Source organism: Amphibalanus amphitrite, unplaced genomic scaffold, assembly GCF_019059575.1.
Source record: "Amphibalanus amphitrite isolate SeventyFive unplaced genomic scaffold, NRLGWU_Aamphi_draft 000747F_arrow, whole genome shotgun sequence".
In the NCBI taxonomy this organism is placed as follows: domain Eukaryota; kingdom Metazoa; phylum Arthropoda; class Thecostraca; order Balanomorpha; family Balanidae; genus Amphibalanus; species Amphibalanus amphitrite.
Genome location: NW_024882241.1, coordinates 160,795 through 184,726, shown reverse-complemented (window position 1 = coordinate 184,726; position 23,932 = coordinate 160,795). Strand labels below are relative to the sequence as shown.

The window sequence follows — 23,932 nt, the reverse complement described above, 5'->3', positions numbered from 1 at the left end:
CTGGGGGTCCTGGATTTCCACGCCCTGCTAGGGGGGGGGGGGGTGTTTGAACACCCCCCCCCTTCTAACTCGGCTCCTGGGCCACGTAGCGATACGCAGAAGGCGGCGTTCGAAAGAGCGTCAAAAATAATGACGAAATCACTTCAGTCAATTTTTTGGTCAGGTCAAAGGTCAGGTCACCAGAGGTCATTGAAGGCAAAATTTCGCCGATTTCCAGGTCGAATGTCAACAATTTCCAAGAAGCCAACCCATAACTCGGGAACCAATAGAGCTACAGCGCCGCGGAAAAGCGCATTCGATAGCCCTATTAACGCCCTTTCTGAGTAATTTTCTCAGATTTGACCTAACGTCAACGGTTTTGTCTGCAGGGGGCAAAAACTGCAAAAATAGCCGATTTTTTCGGAAACAGTTTTTCTGCAATAACTTTTGACCCAAGCCTTGTACGAGCTTACTTTTACCGGCATCGTGTTCCTCTCGTCAAGACGCATCGAATGAACTATAACTTGACCTTGAAAGGTCAACTTCAAAATTTGACCTCAGGTCAAGGTCATGACCTGACCGGAAAGGGTCATGTTGCATATCAGTCGATCCGAATCGTCGAGCTGAACACATCTAAGGCGTTTTCATCGCTCTAGCATGCCTCTATCAAAAGTTATATGCGAAAAACTGTTAGATACCATACGTGACCTAAGATGACCTCAGGGCATAAACAGGGGTCACGGACACCATTTTCATGTTCAGTGTGTCTTAACCACTTGTAATTCAATGTTTGGGAGTGTTTATAATGTCTTTCGTCCAAAAGAGGCGCATTTCAATTTTCTCCCATTGACTTATAATGGGGAGGTCGCAAAATTGACCTGACCTTAGGTCATCGATATCAAAATTCTGAGATAAACATTTTGTACATGCTATTGCTCTTAGCAATCGCTGAAGGTTTCAAAGCGATCGGTAACTCGGTGTAGCTATGACAGACATTGAAACTTTTTTATGAGGTGAGGTCACTTCAAGTGACCTGGTGACCTGACCTTAAATGACCTTGGTCTGAAATTTTCACAACATGTGTAGAATTGATGTATGATAAGGTGTACCAAAAACGGCGGCGCTCCGCGTCGTCGTTTTTGAGATATTCGCGAAAAACCACAAGGGGGTGTTCGAACACCCCCCAGCAGGGCGCGGGTTAACGTTAAACTATTACCTTAAGTTTGGCAAATATGGTAGCTGTGTTCAGTACAGTGACCGCGGCACGGGGAGAGGGCTGAGGTAACGGGGGTGTCTTGCAGAGTGGAGGAGTTGAGGTGTAGACCGGCCAACTGGGATCGGCAGGGTGTGACTGACGGCGAGCCACCCGACTCCTGAGAAACTTGGTCAGCTCAACCCACCAACACCCATTCGTAGTGCAATGACGACATTGCACGTGGAGACGTGCTAGTCGCAAGAGCTCAACCCACCAACGCCTTAAATGTAACTGTTTTAATAGTTTGATTCGTGGAGCCTGGAGGTTCATGTACTCTCGATACAATACCGGTACTCTAAATATAATACGATACAATACTTGTCCATTTATAACTACAATAGTCGCAAGAGACTTGCACAACATGCGTTCTTATTTCTTGGGATGGTTTTAATGTCATCCCATTGTTTTATTTATTGTTGTTTAGTTTTAGCGCATGATTTTGAAAAATGACTGTCTTGAAACTCAGTGACAGAAAAACCACAATGATTTCAATGTTAATGAGGAACTAGGTCTGCACATATAACTATAAGCCAGCATGAATTTGTTGGTCAATCAATACAGTTACGGTCGTCACTATAACCTATACCTATAACTCAATCGAAGTATTTACTGATGTAGTGAGAAAGTACAACAAGTCACTTTGTTTATACATGATGATAAGTACCAAATATCCTCACACAGCGTTAGCTGAGCAACGCTGACTCAGCAAAAGTGCAACAAGGATTTTTAGGTCTGTTGCAGAAGGCGAGACACAAACGACAGAAAAATGCGCAGCATTTCCGACAATACTCAACGGAACGTGAAACGGAAAAGGGCGTCCAAGGGTGCGAACTGGCAGTGTATAAAGACCATGCTACCCAATCATTCTTATTATCAATTGACATATTGAACCGTATATGTGTGCTGCATTGGTCACTACATGCACTGCACAATGCACGCGTATTTGAATACAGTAGGCAGCCGTTCATTTTATACAGTGGTTGTTGCTTGCAACTTATGTTCATACAACATTATATGCATGTTTAGAAAAAGTTAACCTACTTTACGAGCAAGCGGAGCAGCGCTTATGTGTTATTACCAGCGCTATTTCACATTTTATCTGGCTTGTGGGCATTACACAAAATAGAAGCAGGAGGACTCGCGAAATTCGATATCAAATTAACTGCGAGTGAACTGACAGCCACCCCTGCCACTCGAGTTCAGATGAGTTCATCGGATGGGTAAGCTGATTCATGCCGCTCGCGATTGGTATGTATGGCATGGAATGACGTACTCGCCATCACCGCGAACTTTTGCCGGGTTCCGATCGAATGCTCTATGATAAGAACAACGAGTGATGGAACCGGTCTCTCGTCATTAGCTCATCCGAGGAATTTTGTGGCCAAATTAAGCAATAGAAACATGTAATTTGCAATGAATGTTGACGGCCATAAAGCCTCTCTATGAGTATGCTTGTCTAAGTGCCTGCTACATCGTGTGCAAACAGGATAAAATCGCTTTGTTGCCTACCATTACAACAAACCACTTCCACAACTATACAGTATGCAGTGATTTGTTCAGTGATTTTTATATTGCATGTATATAGTCATCATGTCCTTAGATAGGGCAACATGCAAATGTCTCTTTCACGGGCCAACCAGACCGGCCCTATCGAATAAGTAAATTGTCTAATCCCTACATATTTTTTAGTTATAGGCATGGCCAATAGATGGCACTTGAAACCAGCGCCTGAATGTATACTGTTCCGCATGACTTGCTGCGAAGGACTGTCTCTCCAAACACGGGAAACAAACGGTTAGCGACGCCAATTCGCTATTTTTTTAAATGGAAAGGTGTTACTCAAGCTGTGAAATTCGGTGACTGTAAATCAGCGCCGGAACTGGAGTTACGTGCTTTTGCGCGTTTTTCTTTTCTAGGTAGGCATCGATGCAATATGACAATGCAGTCCGCTGCACTTGTTTTCCCGTACTCTTATATTGCGTGGAACTGGGAAAAAGCAATAGGAAAGTCATTGATGTTCATATACATGATAGGGAAAGGTGACAAAAGGCATGGGAAACGCGGGAGTGAACGATTAAGCGGATTATATTTGAACTGATCATCTATGTTTAGTTAAATATGTAATGTGCTTTTTCAGCTCACATTAGTTAAGAGCTCAAACGGTTGAGCTTTAGGAGACTTGTGGTACAGGACAATTTGCATATCATGATAATTACCTCAGCTGCAAATGGCGACAGTGCCGTCCGGCTAGCTTCATAGTAGCGTAGTAGAGAACAGAGCGTGATTTTAGGCGGTAGAAAACCATCTATGCACTAGCATAGAGCACAAATCATGTTCCCGGGTGATACACTAATTGCTGTGACTATACCACACTATCATAGCATGTATGTAATCGTCTTCTGACTCTATCACTAAACTTCGTGCTAATCATCTCCGGGGCCCAGTATGTCCCATGTGTGTGATGGCAGTGTTATTGCCCATGATGAGTTAAAGTCTCCTTAGTCTTGCTGGGTGCCTGCTCTCTGCCGTCCGCTCGATCTCCGCTGCTGTTCCTTCCGTACGTTGGCGCGCCGAAGTTACCAGCCGCCGGTAATTACCAGCGGTGACAGCTCGGCTCGGAGCCGTACCCCTGATGACGTCACGGTCACGGTCGGGGGGCCCGCCCAGCCCGCCTGGCCGTCCGGACGGGAGCGCTGCTGGCGGGCCGGTCTCCCCCGGCGGTCAGTCGAGCCCCAGCGTCTGCCTCGAACGGGTGGAATCGGAGAGAGCTCTGCGCAGTCAGTCGGAGCCGGACCGCAGCAGGAGCGACCTCGGAGCATCCCGATAGGTGAACGGACGGAACGACCCGAGCGCAGGATCCGACAGAATGATCAAGGTGGGTGCCAGTCTGCCAATTTAGCCACCAAGTCATCGGAGTGGAATGTTCGCTCATGCATTATGTGATATTTAAAAATGGATGGGGATATATTTCAGTTTGAACGAAATTACTTACGACGAATCCGCATTCTACAGTCTCCCACATTTAACCTCTTGCAAAACATCTTGCTTGACATCAGCTCTAAGCCTGTAACCGACTATCTATTCATCATATCAGATTAAGACGTCGAGCAATTAGAGACGCTCGTGCTCCACCTCCTTTAACATAGTTTCACATTCGTCCGACGCAATTAAACACGACTAAGCTGTTCGATCCCTGCTACCGGCGTGGTGTAATCTGCTTACCTGTTGAATGCGAGACCATCCGATCGATCTAGCGCAGTTACGCGAAAAAGGAACTGTGACACGTGTTTTGGGCTCTTGGCTCCACGGCACTTAGATCTATTGTGGTCACGGCGGTAGGATTATATCGTGGTATATTAGTGTAGGTACTGAGCGGGGCGCGTCGCTGATTGCGTCTTCTGAGTTCTGAGGGGTTAGAAATTAGAAGGACAATTCTTACGCAGAGATTTCTGACATTTCGAAAGACACTGGCTGGGATTTCAATGACTGTGTGATCCATTTCATGGTTCAATGATAACAGATGAAAAAATCACCTTAGTTGTTCTCTCCTCACAGCGTGGGTATAGGGAGGAGACTTATCCACTTCTTGCTCCGTTCATTTTCCACCCAAATATTACCCGGCATCACTGCTGCTCCCCTGTCCTTCGAAAGGGCTGCCCTCAGTCCTGCTTGAGTCACGTCACTGACTCGTGATGTCACGACTACCTGTGGCCGTGTCACGTGACGGTCACCCCTGTGCACGCGCGTAACGTGGCCCCGTCCGTAAAATAAGACGCTAACCTTGCAGGTGTCAGATATACAGACAAATCGTCCCACATGCATTAGCATTTATATCGGTGCGTCAAATGAAGAAATGCGTGACATTAAATAAATCATTCAGGGGAAATGTAATGCCCCCTTGGAATTAAATTTCAAAGGTGAGGATCAAGCCCAAGCGGGCCAGGCCATTGCAGGAAAAAGAAAAGAAACAGAAAAAAATGTTTGAATGCCAGTCTTGCCTTGGAGTTTTGTCTACCGTGCGGATGTTACTTGAGGCGCTAAAAGTAAAATAAATATAAATGCACGAGTACTTACTCACTACTCAGCGCTCAATCAAACTAATAAGTTAGACACACCCTAAACCTCAAGTAACTGGAGCATAACTCTGTAGATTCGCTCATAAGCTTGCAAAAGGCAAAAGTGGAAAATGGTTCGGCGTAAATGAGCGCTTTGCAAATGACATAACGCATACACGCAATAAGTGCTACCCTGTCAATTAACTACACGGTGGTTTCAAAGTGATCACTTCTGATTGCCCGTCATACAAAGTATAGGAACTATGCAGTCGCCGAGAGTAATACAGCATGTGCTGTAATGTGCCGATCAAATGCCTACATTCCGAACAAGAAACGTGCTTACTGCCGTTACTGCTTAACCTTGGCCTCGCACGAGAGCCCATGCAAGTGGCATGTTGTCAATCAGCATCAGATACCAATAATTCCTTTCCATTTTTAGGATTGAAATGGCATGGGTGCAAAATGACCTGTCAATTGGCGCGGCTAAGGCCCAACTTACTTAATCAAAGCTGTTAAAGGTGGTGCTGCAGAGGCACGACTCGAGCTGAATTACTACAGCGTAACAATTTGTATATCACCATTTTTCAAGCCAAAGTTAGTTTCTTTTCAAATGCTTTCCCCGTCATTAAAAGGTAAATGGTGGTGTGCTTTCGCTAAATAATTATGATATATGTAAAGCGCCGTATTATATCGTTTAGTTGAAATCATTGTTTTGTGCCGGTGCATCTGTCCTCAGCGGAGCATCTGGCATTATCCACCATCCTCTGTATCCACTCCACCTGTCATCCCGCTACCATTCCATCCTCATTTCCCTGTTCCGGCTTCACGTCTTGCGTTCCTTGTTTGCGTTCATCTGATTCACTGAGCTCCGGTTCACCGAAAGCACGTGACGCAGATGACGTCAGACTCGCTAATTGTGTGATGCATATGACGCCACGCTCGTTAATCACGTGATGTATAGTCCGTAGTCGTATAGTGTCCGGCGTAAATACACGATCGGCAGATCACGGCGTGCAGTCACGGTGCATATCTGGTGAACCGGAAATGAGATCTGGCTCTCCTCTGGGATTAATTATGGTTCGTGAGTGGTGAGTAGTGAGCTCCTCCGCCGCCCACGGCCCACCAATCAAGATTGAGAGGAAAACTGAGAATAATAGTTACTACAGTTGATTATAGCTGCAAACGTATGTACCTATGTGGAGCAGCATTGCTTGAAGGTCAATACATCTGGAGTAAGTCACATGCAATGCGGTAAAGTAATGCTGCTTACAAGATATTCCTTCCTGACGTATTTTCCGCTCTGAATGCTCTCCTTTGAGGAAAAGTAGATCACGGAGTAATTGTTAAGAAGGTAGACATGAATGCACTCCTTTGCACAATGCTAACCTACATTTATACCTTTTTTTAATTGTGGTGTTGCTCACGAGTCTTGATGCACAGTCGTATGTGCTTACTGCACAATTGCTTGCCCGTTACGAATGATTAAGGTCAAATAAATATTTTTTTCTCAATGGAAAGAATACAAGTTCATTGGTAAACAAACATTCCTACCTGTGGGACATTATCTGCAGCAGTTTGCAGAGTTGGTATGTGCAGAGGGGCCGGATATAGGTGTGACTGCTCCCCTGAGAGGCCCCTCGCGTCCTTCAAAGTGCAACACAAAGGGTAATTTCGACACCCATGGGTGGAGGAATGAGTCATTCGTGGAGCCTGCACAGCGAAAGGCACAGACTGCGACATCAACAGGAAAAAATAAGGTATGGCGTGATTTTCATGAAGTCAACATGGGATGTTTTGCTAGAGGACTGGCTCTTCTAATCGGCGAAAGGCATGAAGCACACTTATATCACGGAACATATAGTATACGACATTAAACGGCTAAATATGCCACAAAAAGGAAAACAATGTATCTGTTACGGTAACTACAGGAAAACTAATTTCGCTCCGTTGCACACAGGAAGCTCAAATAACAAACATAAGATATCTTTTGGCTATGTAAACAAAAAGTGCATAGTACAAATAGGTAATAGGCTTTTTCACGACGGCCTATTTAGCAAATACATCTAATTTGACCAAATCTGCACCTAATCTCTTTTACAAAAAAGTCTTCATATGATGAATTTATATCAGTTTTTAAATCGAAAATAATTTCTAAATATGTCAAAAATATGGTCTATATGCGTCTATCCAACCCAAAATGACAACTTTCAAGATAAACAATGAAACTAATTTGACTAAATCTGCACTAAATCTGCACCTAATCTGCACCAAATGTGTACCAGGTGGCCGTCGTAAAAACGGCTGATTTAAACTACGTGTCAAATGAAACGCTAGTGGTACAGTGATGTAAGAATCAGACACAACTGAAGGTGTCTGCGGTGATGTACGAGTACTAGGACGTAAGTTTTTTTGTTTCACAAGTGGTTTCACGTTTCCCAGGATGTTGTGAACGGGACGGACAGAGTAAATTCCGATCGGGTCAGCCTCTCCGAGAAAGTTTTACGTTGCTTTCCTCTCGTCTCCATCCGTCTAACGTCGATTGTTTCGAGAACCAATCAATCGTGTGTTGGTTGCGGAATGCGGACCACGGTACCATCTGCTCTCAACTGTCTGCTACACATGGACGTTGGACATTCATTGTCCAGTATTGACTTTCGTTGTAATTTCCAGCAGCAAGAAATCCGTGACAAGCCAGGCATGAAGAGATGGAAACAACTCCAGAACTTTGCACTTTACATTCTTCCACAGCATTCATGGAATAGATTCTTTTCTCGTACGGCATGTTTACGGCATTTAAGATCGGGGTCAGAGTCCCAACTCCCAAATGGACTATAGGAATAGGTATCGCGAAAAATAGTTTGTGGTTATATGTACTTGCAAATACCATCAAATCTACACTTGGATCACTTCTTTAGCGAATATGTTGTCCGTGATCAGTGATGCAGCTATTCAAACCCGTTTTGCAGAATTTTTGTCCGATCTCTGCTATAACTGGGTTGCGAGTTTAGTGCCTCATTTCGCAACGTACAAATGTTCCGTCTTCACCTTTCCTAGCTTCTTCTGCAGTGCCTGGCTGTATTTATACTGCCTCTTTACAATGGTTACGGGTTACGTCATACCCAAGTTGCAGCATTCGTCTCGCACTTGGCCAAGGAGCTTTGGCCGGGCTAGACCGGTCTTAGATACAGGGACAGAGCAGCACTATGTTCCTAGTTCTTCTGTTCGCTTGTTCAAACATAGTGCTGCTGTGAGCTTGCTACCGTTAAAGCTGATGCTCTACCTGGGATGCGTCAGATTCACCACCACCGTCACGCAGAGTCACACGGGCGCCACGGTAGCCGCGTCACGTCAGAGTCACGGGTCCGACTGAAGCGGCCGCCCCTGCATCCCATTGACACGCAATCTTACGCTGCCACCACCCGACACGCTACTATGCGCCGTAGTCACTATTAGGCCCCCGTTGCCCGCGCCACTATCACCAAGCGTTCGCCTCAGTTGGCTGTCAGCGGCCGAAACCACTCGCGTCGGCTCGTTTGTAGGGTAGGACGGCCCCTAAAAAACGCACCGACGGAGTGATAACGACGAGGTATATGGTCGGGATTAAGGATATGCAGGTTTGACGAATCTCGAAGTCGCATCTATTAAATAGGTGAGGGTGGGTGGGAAACTTCTCGCCCACTCTCTGCTCCACTCGCCGTCCGTCGCAGTCGACGACTGCCGTTCGCGCCTCTCGGCTCTGCTGCCAGCGGCGCGCCCGTTCCTACACTCCCCTTCGCACCACCCCTAGTCAGGGTCTGCTCCGCGTCTGTCGGCGGGGTGATTTATCTGTCTCCGACCCCCGTCTCCCTTTGCTCCGGTCACGTTCAGTGGCGCCCGGGCAGGGTCCTAACCTTCCATAGCCGCGTCGCCGCTATGAGTTGATTAGGCCCCCGTTGCCCGCGCCACTATCACCAAGCGTTCGCCTCAGTTGGCTGTCAGCGGCCGAAACCACTCGCGTCGGCTCGTTTGTAGGGTAGGACGGCCCCTAAAAAACGCCAAATACACCCAATGGAATGAAAAAGTCTTAGGCTAAGCGTCCGCTGCCCAAACCTTTCTCGATCTCTGCTGAGCAGTTAATGGTTTGACCACGAATCCGGGCACATGCCGCATGCGGAAAGGTTCCCAGTGTGTTCCGCTGGCGATGCCCGGTCTGTTATTGCGGCATGGCTCTTGGTGGTGAGTTTGGGTCGAACCCTTAGTTAGTGTGAACCGGGGCGGCGAGGGACTCCCTCCACCCCAAGGTCGGCTCCCGTCCTGAGTCAGCTGTGACTGGACCCCATACTCCCCGCACAGTGCCGCCAGTGACTCACTGTCGACCCGCGTGGGGGCGCCGCGACCCACTAATGGAACGTGACCGTGTTCGGGGTGTTCGTTGGTCGTCTGCCTCTCGTGGCCGCCGGGGGACCAGCGGGGGAGCCGGGTCGTGCGGCGTCGGCTGGTATCAGGTTGCGGCGGGCGGCCCGTCCCGCCGCTGTCGCCTGGTTTGAGGACCGTGGCGGCCCCACTGTGGGCCTCTGTGGCCCCGCGGACGGTACCGGCAGGCGGGCCCGCGGCTGCCCCGGCGTTGACTGTCTCATCAGCCGGTCCGGTGTCGTGGCGGTGCCGGGGCTGTGCCAGCGGCCGGCGGCCGGCTCTGGCTCCGCCGATGGCTGTCTTTTCTGACTGGCGGTCGGCGCGGGCGGCCTTGGGGGGGGGGGGGGGAGGGGCGACTGTGGTTCCCGGCGGCCCAGCCTATTTCGTTCGTTGCTATTCCGGTGTGTGTGAAGCCATGCCTGGACGCACTGCGGTCAGGGGGGGGGGGTCCGATCCGATGGTTTTGTCCCCGTGTCGGTCTTGGACCCCCGTGTTCACGGCCTCGGGGTTGCGAAGTTTAGCCCGGCACGCTTCCCGGCGCCTAAACCGACGTCATCGGTGCTGGCTAAAATGGAATGCCGCGAATCTGGGATCAGTGGCCTGGTTTCGCCTTTGATATCGTGCTGCAGATTATCTAGTCGTCGGCAGCGGTCCCGTAGACCTATGTTGCGCGCAACTTAGCCGCGGCGTCGGCGGCGGACCCGGTTTACGTGCTCATACGACCGCACATACATAAATGAGGTTTGTATGGCCATGTGGCCGTGAATGACTGGTAGAAAAGGTTGTGCATGGATTCCGGTGCTGTGATGGCACCGCACGCAAAGCACAGTGCCTCACGGAAAATAGGAACGGTGCATTGTTAGCGTACTTTAAACGCACCTACCCAGGTACCTAAGAATCACGTGCTGTTCATGAGGCCTGTGAGCACGGGCGCCGATGACTTTTCTGCCGCTCCGTTCTGGCCTGCGGGATGACGACTTGCATGCCAGCGCATGTGGGGACTCACATTTGGCAGCTGCTCGCACGGGTTACCGTGGGTGGGCAGGGTTCGCGAAAGTGTCGGCTGCCAGCTTGCCGCAGATTGCAGTGTCGCGACGCTTACTCGGAGTCTCGAGATTGGGGAGCCGGCAGGCAGCGGCGTAGTCGGTGTAGTTGTGTCCGGGCATGATCTTGCATGCATTTTGTCTGTGCTTGCTCGATTCCTGCACTCAGAATGCACTTTGAGAGCAGTTTGAATAAAGACTCAATTGAGCGCTGAGACCAGCCTCAAATGTGTCTGATTTTAAACGGTTTCAGTAAGGCTTCCTAAGGGCTCATGTACCCGAATACTGGATTCAAGCGATACCGAAACTGGGGTTCGGACTAGAAACTGGTTTCATAGTGAGACTAATTTTTTAAAAGCTTGACACCGAAAATAGGTACCGACTGAGCTCTGTTTCTGCGATCAATGGCGTTGCTCAGAAAATATTCTCAAAATGTGTGATCTGTTTTGAATCGGGGACATTAGCCCGAAACTGATCTCTGAGACCAAAAATGGAGAAACTGTTTTCTCAGTGTGTGCGGATTGTTCGTTCGGTCTCGTCTGCCACCGCTGAGCCCAGTGTTTCAGACATTGGACGAACGAAGTTCATAGTCTGTCGATAGCTAGATGCCTGTCGAGTTGCAGAGCAGCCGATGCATGACGCAGACCGGGTGTGTATGTGTGTGTGTGTGGGGGGGGGGGGGGGTGCGTGTGTGTGTGTGTGTGCGTGTGTGTTAAGCGCAAAGTGGCCGAGGCGTCGGCAGCGGACCAGGTGTGTAGTGAAGACAGAGTGGCCGAGGCGTCGGCAGCGGACCAGGTGTGTAGTGAAGACAGAGTAGCCGAGGCGTCGGCAGCGGACCAGGTGTGTAGTGTAAACAGAGTAGCCGAGGCGTCGGCGCCGGACCGGATGTATGCGTATGTCGATGCAGAAATACGGAGGCGGCCACTTAGAAAATACTTGAGACCTTTTTACAAAGAGACTCCTTGAGTGCTAAACCGAGCCTCCAAGGTGACTGGCTGAGATGTGTTTCTGCGGCAGCGTATGTCCATCAAGTTGCGTTCGGAAGCGCTTCTCGAAATGCGTGGTCTGTTTTGACAAGGGGCATTATCCTAAAGCTGGTCTCTGAGGCAAAAAAAAAAGAGATGCTGTTTTCCAGTCCCGGCGAAGAAAAAAAAAGAATGTCGAGTTGCAGAGCAGCCGAGGCGTCGGCGGCGAACCTGTTGTATATGTATCTACGTATGTATGTATGTATGTATGTATGTATGTATGTATGTATGTATGTATGTATGTATTCACGTCATAGGGCACATCCCCGTAATTGAGGCTTTCCTGTACCCTGGAGTCGTTAATATAAAACAGACGATCAGTTGGGTCAGCATACACATACATACACATGCACACACGTGCACCCACATGCACACATCTAACCAACCCCCCACGTTGCCTCGTCAACAAGTGCTGCTTTATCTCGCTATTGAAGCGGCTCCCAGGCAGGTTTCGTGTCACGCTTAGCAAGATGTTATATGCGATGACAATAGCGTGTCTGAACTACGCCTGCCAGACTCCAATCGAATCGCCGGCGTGACTAAATGGTCTGCGTTCCGTGTTGTACGGTACGGCGGTGAACATCTCCACGAGTGACCAGGTCGCCGGCGATCGACTCAGGCTCTGATGTCACTAAAATGCGCTTTAGTAAGCTAAGTGCCTACCGTGTTGCAGAGGGCCGAGGTGACGGCGGCGCACCTGGCCCTGTAAATTGCAGAGTAGCCGAGGCGTCGGCGGCGGGCCTGATGCGTGTGCATGGGTTGCAGATTAGCCGAGGCGCCGGTGGCGGACCCGATGTGTGCAGGGGTTACAGTGCAGCCCAGGCGTCGGCGGCGGGCCCGATGTATGTGCATGAGTTGCAGAGTAGCTGAGGCGTCGGCGGCGGTCCTGATGTACTTACGTGCAAGGGTTGCAGCGTAGCCGAGGCGTCAGTGGCGGACCTGATGCGTGTGCGTGAGTTGCAGAGTAGCCGAGGCGTCGGCGGCGGGCCTGATGTATGTGCCGTTGCAGAGTAGCCGAGGCGTCGGCGGCGGACCTGATGCATGTGCAGTTGCAGAGAAGCCGAGGCGTCGGCGGCGGACCTGATGTATGTGCCGTTGCGGAGTAACCGAGGCGTCGGGGGCGGACCTCATGCATGTGTGTGAGTTGCAGAGTAGCCGAGGCGTCGGCGGCGGACCTCATGTACGTGCGAACATGGGTGGAGAATTGTTTTCAAAGTTGGTATGGCGCCAGTTGCTTGAAACAATACTATTGTGTTTTATTCTTATCAAACTGAAAACCTTAAATTTCGTAGCTTTTACCCTGAAAAAGTTGGTATGGCATTGCCATACCATCTTTTAAGTTGGTGTGGCGCGTGCCATGCCTGCCATACCATATTCTCGACCCATGCCGGTGCAGAGTTTATGGGGTGGCTGAGGCTATACGACGGCGAGCCTGATGTGTGTGCATGAGTAGCAGAGGAGCCGAGGCGTCGGCGGCGGACCTGATGCAAGTGCATGAGTTGCAGAGTAGCCGAGGCGTCGGCGGCGGACCTGATGTATGTGCGTGATTTGCAGAGTAGCCGAGGCGTCGGCGGCGGACCTGATGTATGTGCGTGATTTGCAGAGTGGCCGGGGCGTTGTCGGCGAACCTGATGTGTGTGCGTGGGTTGCAGAGTAGCCGAGGCGTCGGTGGCGGACCTGGTGTATGTGCAGTGCAGAGTAGTGATGTCAACTACGGAAAATCGGAATACCGATACCAAACCAAGTACCAACCTAGGGTGCATTATACCAACAAATTACCGAACACATTAGGAATCAAATACCAAGTACCGAGTTGGTATCAGTATGGTATCGGTATACCGAAAAGTTGTATCCGAGGACATCTCTACTGCAGAGTAGCCGAGGCGTCGGCGGCGGACCTGATGCATGTGGGTGCCGAGGCGTCGGCGGCGGACCTGATGTATGTGCGGTGCAGAGTAGGACGTCGACTACGGAAAAATCGGAATACCGATACCAAACCAAGTACCAACCTAGGGTGCATTATACCAACAAAATACCGAACACATTAGGAATCAAATAGCAAGTACCGAGTTGGTATCAGTATGGTATCGGTATACCGAAAAGTTGTATCCGAGGACATCTCTACTGCAGAGTAGCCGAGGCGTCGGCGGCGGACCTGATGCATGTGGGTGCCGAGGCGTCGGCGGCGGACCTGATGTATGTGCGGTGCAGAGTAGGACGTCGACTACGGAAAATCGGAATACCGATACAAAACCAAGTACCAACCTAGGGTGCATTATACCAACAAAATACCGAACACATTAGGAATCAAATAGCAAGTACCGAGTTGGTATCAGTATGGTATCGGTATACCGAAAAGTTGTATCCGAGGACATCTCTACTGCAGAGTAGCCGAGGCGTCGGCGGCGGACCTGATGCATGTGCGTGCCGAGGCGTCGGCGGCGGACCTGATGCATGTGCGTGCCGAGGCGTCGGCGGCGGACCTGATGCATGTGCGTGCCGAGGCGTCGGCGGCGGACCTGATGTATGTGCGTGCCGAGGCGTCGGCGGCGGACCTGATGCATGTGCATGAGTATTTATGTGCGTGAGTTGCAGAGTAGCCGAGGCGTCGGCAGCGGGCTTGATGTATGTGCAGTGCGGAGTAGCCGGGGCGTCGGACGCATTGCAGTTGCAGAGTAGCCGAGGGGTCGGCGGCGGACCTGATGTGTGTGCATGAGTTGTAGGGTGGCCGGAACCAGGTGTTTTGTGTGTATCGCGTCGCAGGTTGGGGTGCCGCGTTGCACGACCCTTCAAAGCGTGCCTACCAGGCTCCCCGGTTTCCTTTACGATTGTGTGTGCGCTTAGTATGCCTCTGAATAGATGCGCGTCAGTCGCCTGGGAACCATCCTCATGGTGGCGCCGCGTCAGTCGCCGGGCAACCATCCTCGTGGTGTCGCCGCCAAGGAACCGCACTCCGCTGTACGTACCCCCGAGCCGTGCTCGATACGCCTCACCTGCCGTGCCGGCGTTAGTGTGCCTGACCATAGAATCCTTGTAGCCGTTGGTACTCCCCACAGCTTCCCTGGCTCCCTTCTCGCTCGCTCTCCGCTCCACTCGCCGGCGGCCATGTCGGCGTTAAGGAGTGCGTGATCGGATAATCCTCGTAGCCGTTGGCACTCCACACGGATTCCTTAGCTCACTTCTCGCCCACTCTCTGCTCCACTCGCCGTCCGTCGCAGTCGACGACTGCCGTTCGCGCCTCTCGGCTCTGCTGCCAGCGGCGCGCCCGTTCCTACACTCCCCTTCGCACCACCCCTAGTCAGGGTCTGCTCCGCGTCTGTCGGCGGGGTGATTTATCTGTCTCCGACCCCCGTCTCCCTTTGCTCCGGTCACGTTCAGTGGCGCCCGGGCAGGGTCCTAACCTTCCATAGCCGCGTCGCCGCTATGAGTTGACTGCTGCCGCAGCCCTCACGCTGCCGCGTGCTACGTTTCGCAGTTACGAGGCGTAACACCGCAGTTCGCACTAAGTGCGTCTGCAAGTCTGCGGTCGTTGGGTTATGCTTGGGCAGGAATTCATTTAAAGGGGATTTCCGCGTTGCTTTGTTAACGCACCGGTGGTGGAATGAGGTGCAGAATCATACCCCTTGGATGACAATGATCACGACTAGTGCAAGGTCATTCCGAGTTTTCCTGAGTCTGCGGTATTTCCCCGTGGATGAATCAATGCTACAATTTGTAAACGGCGCTGCGCCGGCAAGTAAAAATGGTCAAGTTCACAGTTCCTTGCACGAGATCACGGAATTAGTCATGGATAGGTTATCTCTCTGCACAGTCTCTATACAGACCTTTGAACTGTGACGCAGGACGACCTGCACCGAGTGACCTGTGAATCTTCCCGTCGGATGTGCGCGGCGGTGACCGGTCTAACCGGTCGACCGATGTTTGCCCACTGCCGGCTCCACTTTTTGAGCTCCCGTTCCTCGGCAGCGCTCCGGCGCAGTTTTTGTTCCGGGGCGGGCAGTCCACTGAGGGCGGCGTCCGGAGAAGTTTGTCATCCGTAGACGGAATATCGAGAACTGTGCGTCATCCGGTTTTATGCTTTCTTTATGTCCAGTGAACCCTTGCTGATTAAACTAACGTCCGGCTCCCATTACCGCACTCGTGATTGGAGAATGTAATGAGTAACGTCGCTGATAAAAAATGAACTCGATTGCACGCGGTAACTCCTAGAAATATTATGTTAGATAAAGTATTTAAGAAATAACAATGTGTAAGACAATCATTGTTAGTTGTATAAAGCCAGCGCTTAACTTCCTTATAGCTCTTTACTAAAAAAAAAAACTCGCTCATTCAGCCCTTTGCCCGTCCTATTCACCCCCACACCATTACCGTCACCCTGAAAAGACGGTTCGTTTGTTTGACGCAGCGAAACGCTTCTGTTCGCCACAATACGCGTCATGGCAAGTGGGTCACGTTTATGGGTCCATTGTTGATACAGAGCGCCGCTGGTGGTGAATGCTGAACCTGGTGAACAGCGCGCGCCTACTTGGTATGGAGACGGGTGTTTGAGACTGCAGCTGCAAAAACTGAATTTGTGTTTGCTTAGTCGTGATGCACGTTTCGTGTCATGCTTCTAAACTATGACGGATAGCAGCCCACTGGGCACTGCAGAGGTGGGTCGGTTATGACAGTGGCTGTGGCTGGATGGCAGATGCAAGCCGCAGGGATATCTGGGTTAACCTAGGATGACACTCCCCGTGGGTCGTAATGGTGTCGCCATTGGCTGTGTGTCTTTTCTGCATTGAGCACCGGTCCCAAGCCCATGTGTAACTCTGTATGAGCAGACTGCAGAGCGAGCCTGTCTGGGACACTGAGCTGCACTGAGAGGGATGATCTTAGCGCAGTTTATCTGGCTCATTCCGATGGGGAGCCGAGGACCGCAGTGACACGAGCTACGGAGGGATGCAATAAGTGATGGCCCAACTTAGCGAAGAAAAGCAACAGGCGTCAGCACCCTGCTCACAACTCTGTGCCAGGTGAAGGGGCATACGGGGAGCCGGTCGCTTATCGCACCACGCCAAAGGTCTTACGGTCGCCGAGGTTTGACATACGATTGTAAGCGATTTTGAAAGACGACTGACGGAGGCTCAATTATCCATACCGTCTAGCCAGAGTGATCCATTTAAAATCCCGTCTTCCATTCACTAGGCCTGTCATTTATCTGTCGCAGGAGCCGTCATCTGTTCGGCGTCATCTCCTCGGAATGACATTTTCCAGCGTCTATCTGACGCGATCAGCGCATACCGTATATGACAATTTGACATATAATACAGAGATCAGTGTTGAGTAATATCACTTTCTGTCACTATTGTTCAAACGGACCAGCAACGATCCTCGGCAACTTTTCATGCTTGCCGAACGCAGGGCGAGGCAGATTATAATAAAATAGGCCTGGATACCGGGATCTGGCCTCTCGCTCAATCCCTGCCCCAGTTTGGTTTACGGAACCATACGAGTCTCGGAACAGAATGCAGTGCCAATCATGGTGAGAAGTCTGGCGCGCTAAGACGCCTCTCGTGTGTGGGGGTGTATTTCACGAACTCGTCCGAGCCGGTTCTTATAAACCCTTTCACGGCACGAGCTGAGAGGTAGAGTGGCCTTCTCCGGTCACGAGAGGCGTTTTGTCATGTCCATAAAAAGCTAAACTCAACAGGTTTAGTTATATTTCATGTTTTATGTATTTTATTTTGTGATATACTTGGTGGTCAAGAATTTGAGTTTGACGGTTCTCTCTGAAAAAGTTTAAGTAAATATGCTGCATTTCTATTCTTTCTTTATGGTGCCATTTATTATGAGGGATATAATCAAAAACATATTTAAATTTGTGGCAGGTTCGGAAGCTTCTCCGTCCACGGGACTGCTTGTGATGGCTAATGTTTGACTGACGTCACGTCCCACAGTCTGTGCGCCTGGCTCTGGTATACCTAGGGTGTTCGCAAAAATATGTCATGATTTCGTTACGCCATTATCGCCAGCTCAAATAAAGCAAGGATCAAATGTCTTGCTGAAATGTGTTGCCCGGATCTTCAAGTTTTGTTATACACATGTATCAGTGCCTCATGTCAAACCGGGCGCACTCCACACGCTGTTTTCAATATGAACCCCTTTTCGGCGGATGCACGTATCACCTAGAGATTACACATAAGGGTTCATTCGCACGCACGTGTTATAAGTGAACACGGACGGCCTTTGCAATCACTATCATCAGCCGAGAAAGATTCTTGGCTGTCTTCCTGTAGTCCTTGGACTTCAGATATCCCACAGGTAACGGCCGATGGGGCTGACACCAAGTGAATGGGTCGACCAAGGGGTAAGGGTCCTCCTGCTCAAGAAACGGGCCCTAGCATTTCGTTTAGGCACCGGAGTGCAATTTTCGAAGTGTGGACTTGAACCCATCCTACCCGTGCGCATGTCTGCAGCGTTTTGACCATTGTCTTGCCCCGAGTTGCCTCACATTTCTCGCTTAAACTTCTAGAGCACTCCCACGCAGCAGTTTTCAGCGGCAATGTTGGTGTTTCAATTTGAAGTCTTAAGAAGAAGGCCTCGCGGCACCATGAGCGTCTATCGCAAATCAAGCAATGACCTTCGGACTGTGGAGCTGGTGTTCTTACCTAGCCTTTGAGGGTGGCATATCTACCCAAACCGTTTGTTCTGGCCGTCGGCGCCTCCATGAAGGTGGATGTGTGCTTCACTGGTTGACCGGGCGTGGCCGGTGAGCGGTGCTCAGAATTGATTTGGGTTTTTATCCTCGAAGCAAAGTAAATTCTTAGCCCTTTTCTACCCTAAATAGCACCTATTGATTCCTGGCCTTGTAGGGTATAATCCCCATGTCATTATCAATAATATAATGAGACATGTTGGACCGCACCCCGCATCTTGCGCGAGCTCGCAGATGGTCAGGGAAGGCATCTCGTTGACCAAATGGGTGATCTCTTTGTAGTTTAAATGACTATAAATAATTCTTTTTCTCGGACTTTCAAGGGTTCATTCGATTTCTAACGATCACTTTGGTAGTAAGTTGCATGTGCAGTAAAAAAATCGCCTTACAAGGGGTGCAGCGGAGGCATCAAAGCATGCACCGAACTGTTGTAGCACGGAAACTACGGGCATCGAATCCAAGTGCTTTTTGGCGATATTTGTTTTTCGCTCTGTGCAAGGCAAGATTTTTAATATTATAAATTAAAATGCATATGAAAGAAAACTTGAAAATGTCCTCTGTCAAATGGGCATAAATACGTGCACGTGCGTTCAAGCAATTTTTCCTACAAAGCGATTAGAATCATGACATATTTTCGCGAACACCCTGTATTCTATTTTGGGAGCTATATGCATTACCATTTGACTGAAGTCGTCTTCCACAGGTTGTGCTGCTAGCTCTGGTGGGAGTTGTCGTTTCCTAAGTATGACTGAAGTCGTCTTCCACAGGTTGTGCTGCTAGCTCTGGTGGGAGTTGTCGTTTCCTAAGTATGACTGAAGTCGTCTTCCACAGGTTGTGCTGATAGCTCTGGTGGCGGCGGCCGCGGACGCGCTGCCGTTCGGGTTCACAGAGGGAGTGGCTCAGTTCAGGGCCCACCCTGGCTCAGGTAAGACCACCTATCGCAATCCTCCATGTTTGCCGTAACTAACTCGAAACAAACCTGCCAACTATGTAACGTACTGATATAACCCCAGACGAGGCAGCATTGCAGCATAATTCCTTCCAAATCCCAGATTTAGACGAGCGAAAACGGCCAACCTACCTCAAATATACGGTCAAGGTGAACGAGGGATATTCGCATCCGTTCATACTTACCGCTCAATGTGGCACAATATCTGACGACATGAACTGCTTTTTTAGTTGCTTTTTTCTTTCGCGTCAAGCTCAGCGATCACATCTCGAAACAGTAAAGCAGCCGAACAATCAATGCAATCAAAACAATCAAACTTCCATTTTCATCATGGCTAAATAAGTACAGGGTGTCCGGATAGTTCTGGCGCTTTTCAACATTTTCTAAAACAAATGTCATTGGTTCATAGATACTAATCAATGGATCAAAACAATGACCAGGGACACCAAGCCACATGCTTCCGCTACGTGCTCATTCAATGTAACCACCGTCGGCGCCGACGACGGCCTCGACGTAGGGGAGGAAGCGTCTGCGGGTTTTGACGATGCGGGGCATTTCCAAGTCCTCCCATGCTGTCATGATGCGAGTCTTCAGCGACTCCAGGTTGGGGTGAGAAATGGCCTAGATCCTGTTCTACAAAACGCGTAGCACGCCTTAGTCGAGCGGGTCAGGTTAGGAGAATAAGGCGGCCTAATCTCATTTCGCCACGGTGATCTGGCCCGGCAAGCTCCTCTGTCAGTTTAGCTTGAATGGCGGCGGCGTTGTTGGAGGGTGCTCTGTGCTGTTGAAATGCGAAGTGACCCTTAGGGCATGTCGTCTTGACCCTCGGGTTGATGTGGCTGTCCAGGAACCCCTCGTGGGCCAGCCTGTTATTCATTTATTCGACATTGACGAAGATGATGGGACATTTTTGTCCATCAGACCCCCGCACTTTCTTCGATTGCCGCGTTGAAATGCTGCTCCGTTCCCATATCGCGTTCGAAACGGTCTGAGGATATTTTTTAAGGAATTCCCGAGTCGAAATAAACCTTTACCTGCTAAACCATTCATCAAAAAACGCCGCATCGCGCTGCAACTCGCGCCTCGTTCAAGTCGCACCCGGCCGCCGCGCGCAGGCATTCAGCGACAAGGCGCATCTTCGCCCATCTACCCATCACTGAAAACGATTTCAAGGTCATATTTACACGACCCCTGGCTGAGCAATCAACGAGGGGTCATGTCTGTGATGATTGGCTGAATGTCCAATAATCACAGCGCGCGTTACACGGCGTCCAAAAGAAGCGCCAGGACTTTCCGGACACCCTGTATAACAAAATTCATTTTTTCCTATCTACGTTTATCTTGCATCACGAACCAGTTTCGCAAGTCCGTTCGGGGACAGAATTAACATGAGACCGTTTCGACGTCGGAATGACTGGACACAGTTCCATAAGGAGCTGGGTTGGCTCCACGGTGACTGCGACACACCTTTCACGCTGGTCACTTTATTCACGGCGGTATTAATGGCCTACCACATTAGGGCTACCGTAATCGGCGGGCAGAATTTCATACAGCTGGGAAATGACAGGGTGAACCTTCCATACCATATTCCACGCCAAATGCATTGTCGCAAGGTTTAGTTTAAACGGGAGGTGACCTTGACGTGAACAATGAAGAAAAGTGATAAAAAAGTATTCCAACGAGCGTCTTTTCGACGAACAGCTGGTCAGAATTGATTTTGCTTCTTTTAGTGAATTCAAGTTTAATTTACTCTGACGTAAAATGTAAAGCTCAACGGCTATCGCGTAGCCTTCATTGTCAGTGAAAAGCATTTAGCCGTGTCGGCTACTTCGATCGGCAGAAGCTCGATAAGTGCGTACTTCACGGCCAAGTGTACCTAACCCTTTACCCCTTTATATGCCTGCAGTCCGCTCTGGTTACGGTCCTCCCAGTGCGCCGTCTGGCCCCCACGGCGGTAACAGTGCAGAGGTGGAGCGCTGGCTGCGGCTGCTCGGCCCCCTCAGCACGGCGCCCTCCAACTACGTCCAGGACCGCGAGGGACCCTCCATCTACGACGACTTCTACCCCAGCGTCAGCCCGCAGGTGAGACTGCTGAAGAGAGCGTCAACCCGCCGCTGAAGCCCACTGCCTCTCCCGGGCGGCAATGTTTTATGGAAACGCACTGAGTGCTCAGTAGTCAGTGCCTACCTACCCATCGCTAAACGTCCACGACATCACCCACAATCCATATTGCCGCTCGTACAATCCCTTGAATACTGATTGATAGGTAAGCCGTACCACAGCCGGCCTGACTCATGGCCCTCCCGGATGACACAGATTCCCACCGCTCGCCGATTCAAGTTGGGTAAATTCCTGATGCTTATCGAAATGCGATCTGCATTAGTGTCACCGCGGTGAGCCGTGCTCGACCGACCTTGCCCGCATTTCTCCCCGTCGTGCCGTGCCGCTCTCCTTCTATGAGAGCATTTCGCCTGAAGTAGGGATTGCTATCTGTCGTGAGTGTCTGCCTGTCTGAACACCTGTCTGAATGCCCGCTAACTGTAAGCAACGGGAGCTCGCTGTCCGTTTTAACTCCTGTCTTATTTTTCTGTCTGTCGTGTAAATTCCCATGGTTGGAGTGTCCACCGTCTTTTCTGTCTGAGTGCCTATGATCAAAGTATCGTGTGGCCTGAGTGCCAATCACTCCCGTGTGAGTGCCCATCACCCCCATGTGAGTGCCAGTCGTAACTCTCAGTCGCCGTCTGGCTCGTCACCGGTCACCACATGCTCTCCTTGAGCCCCGCTCACCCCTCCTGCGGAGCGTTCTTTCCCGTCTCCACAGCGGGGTGGGGTACAGGGATGGGACGCGGGTGCATTACTGGAGCTCGGTCACGACTCACGACACCGAGGGAGGGAAGCCGGTGAGAGTGAGGCAGTCTGACGGGTTAGAGGGAGGAGAGAGGAAAGGGATGCCAGCACGGTGCAGTGCTGTCAGACATCAGACATTGCGAAGGGTGAACCATGCGTTGACCATTGCTGTGCAGTGTGCCGGTTGGTTCGTAATGGTTGTGTCGTTGTTTGTCCTCTTCGTTTGTTGGGGTACGTGAGCGGTTTATTATCTATTATGCTATCAATACCTTAATCAGTCAACCATCATCAATATTCAATACAATTAATACCAAAATCGTTAATCCATTTTTATCAGATTTCTGACCTCATTCATTCCAAGGTTTTGCTGACAACTTTACGCTCATCGGCTGTCATGTCATTTCGTCACCATTGCGTTCAGCTGTCATTCAGCCTGTCATCTCGATTTTCATTTGTCAGTTGGAGCGTCACCTCTGCATTCCCGTGTCCATCACCGGTCGGTCAAACTCATACCTCCCGACAATAATAGTGCATCAGTTTGGCAGGCTTTCTCAGTTCAATGTCTACTGATGTCTTCAAGCACGATGATCACAGATGAAGGACATTGCTTGGGACGGTGTTATCGTAACAAAAACGCATCAAAGGCGGATTGCGTGTGTGTGTGTGTGGGGGGGGGATGAGCATTGTCCCGTCTGTCCCGTCTAATGTCCAGTGCTGTATCTGACACCCCCGGTACTGCACCACCCAAGTGCCATTGCTGACGCCCCACGCTTCCCCCAGGCGGCCGCCTCGTCTCGCACCCTGTGGTTCGAGGAGTTCCCGCACCGGCGGGCGGTTCTCAACTGGCAGGAGAAGCGCATCCAGCAGGGCCTGCCCGTCTACAAACTGCTCTCGCAGCGGCCCGGCTTCCCGTTCTATCAGGGCAACTGAGCGAGCTAGCGACCCAACGGCGACACACAGTGACCTAAGTGCTGTGAGAGCCTGACGGCCGGCGCAGAACTGAGGAAAAGTGAAAATCGCGATCTCCCAACTGCGAGAACGGCACCCATTACGAACATTCACGTCTTCCAGGGACGCAAGGTGTTTTTATGGGCGGGCTTCGTGTCGCTCAGTCTTCCCTGCAGGATTTCAGAGAGGAGGGCTAAAACGGAAGCAGCGGGTGCCATACGTTCGCAGAAGGGAGTGATGGGCGCGTCGGAAATTCGTTGGTGCGCGTCAGAGGGCGATCGAAGTTGGTCGAGGAGTCGCGTAGTGTGTTTGTGAAGGGATAAGGCGCCGGCGTCCCGGTGTGAGCTTTAAGTCGGATGAATGTAGAGCGAGCCGGTGACGACGAATGACGATGTTGATGTTGAAGGTTGCGCCGGAGTCGACTGGCGTAGAGCCAGGCTCGTTGACAATACAGTGGTGAATTTTGTAGGTGCTTGGTTTTATACCTGTTGTCTCAGGAGCAGTAGTGTTATTCGAATGACTGCTGGAGGGAAGCTCGCTTCAACTTTAGACTTATCTGTCATCACACTCGACAAATAACCGTGGATCTGTCCGTTCGTAAAGACGACAAAGATAGGCCGTTAACAAAGTCTTACCACAGATGAGAATCGAATTAGACAATACAAAAACAAGCCATGAAAGGCACAGAGTACACTTTTATTCACTAAGTACCTTGGAAAGACAATCCTGGATAGACAATCCT

The 23,932-nt window shown here is 50.4% G+C and overlaps 1 protein-coding gene across 1 annotated transcript; it reads left to right on the top strand.

Moving 5' to 3' along the window:
- Nucleotides 1-710: 710 nt before the first annotated feature.
- Nucleotides 711-23,658, top strand: LOC122365543. Its single transcript, XM_043336835.1, has 4 exons — nucleotides 711-4,109; nucleotides 19,278-19,371; nucleotides 21,302-21,477; nucleotides 23,023-23,658. Exons 1-4 carry the CDS (start codon nucleotides 4,101-4,103, stop codon nucleotides 23,170-23,172), a joined length of 429 nt encoding a protein of 142 aa, XP_043192770.1. The 5' UTR covers nucleotides 711-4,100; the 3' UTR covers nucleotides 23,173-23,658.
- Nucleotides 23,659-23,932: the final 274 nt, after the last annotated feature.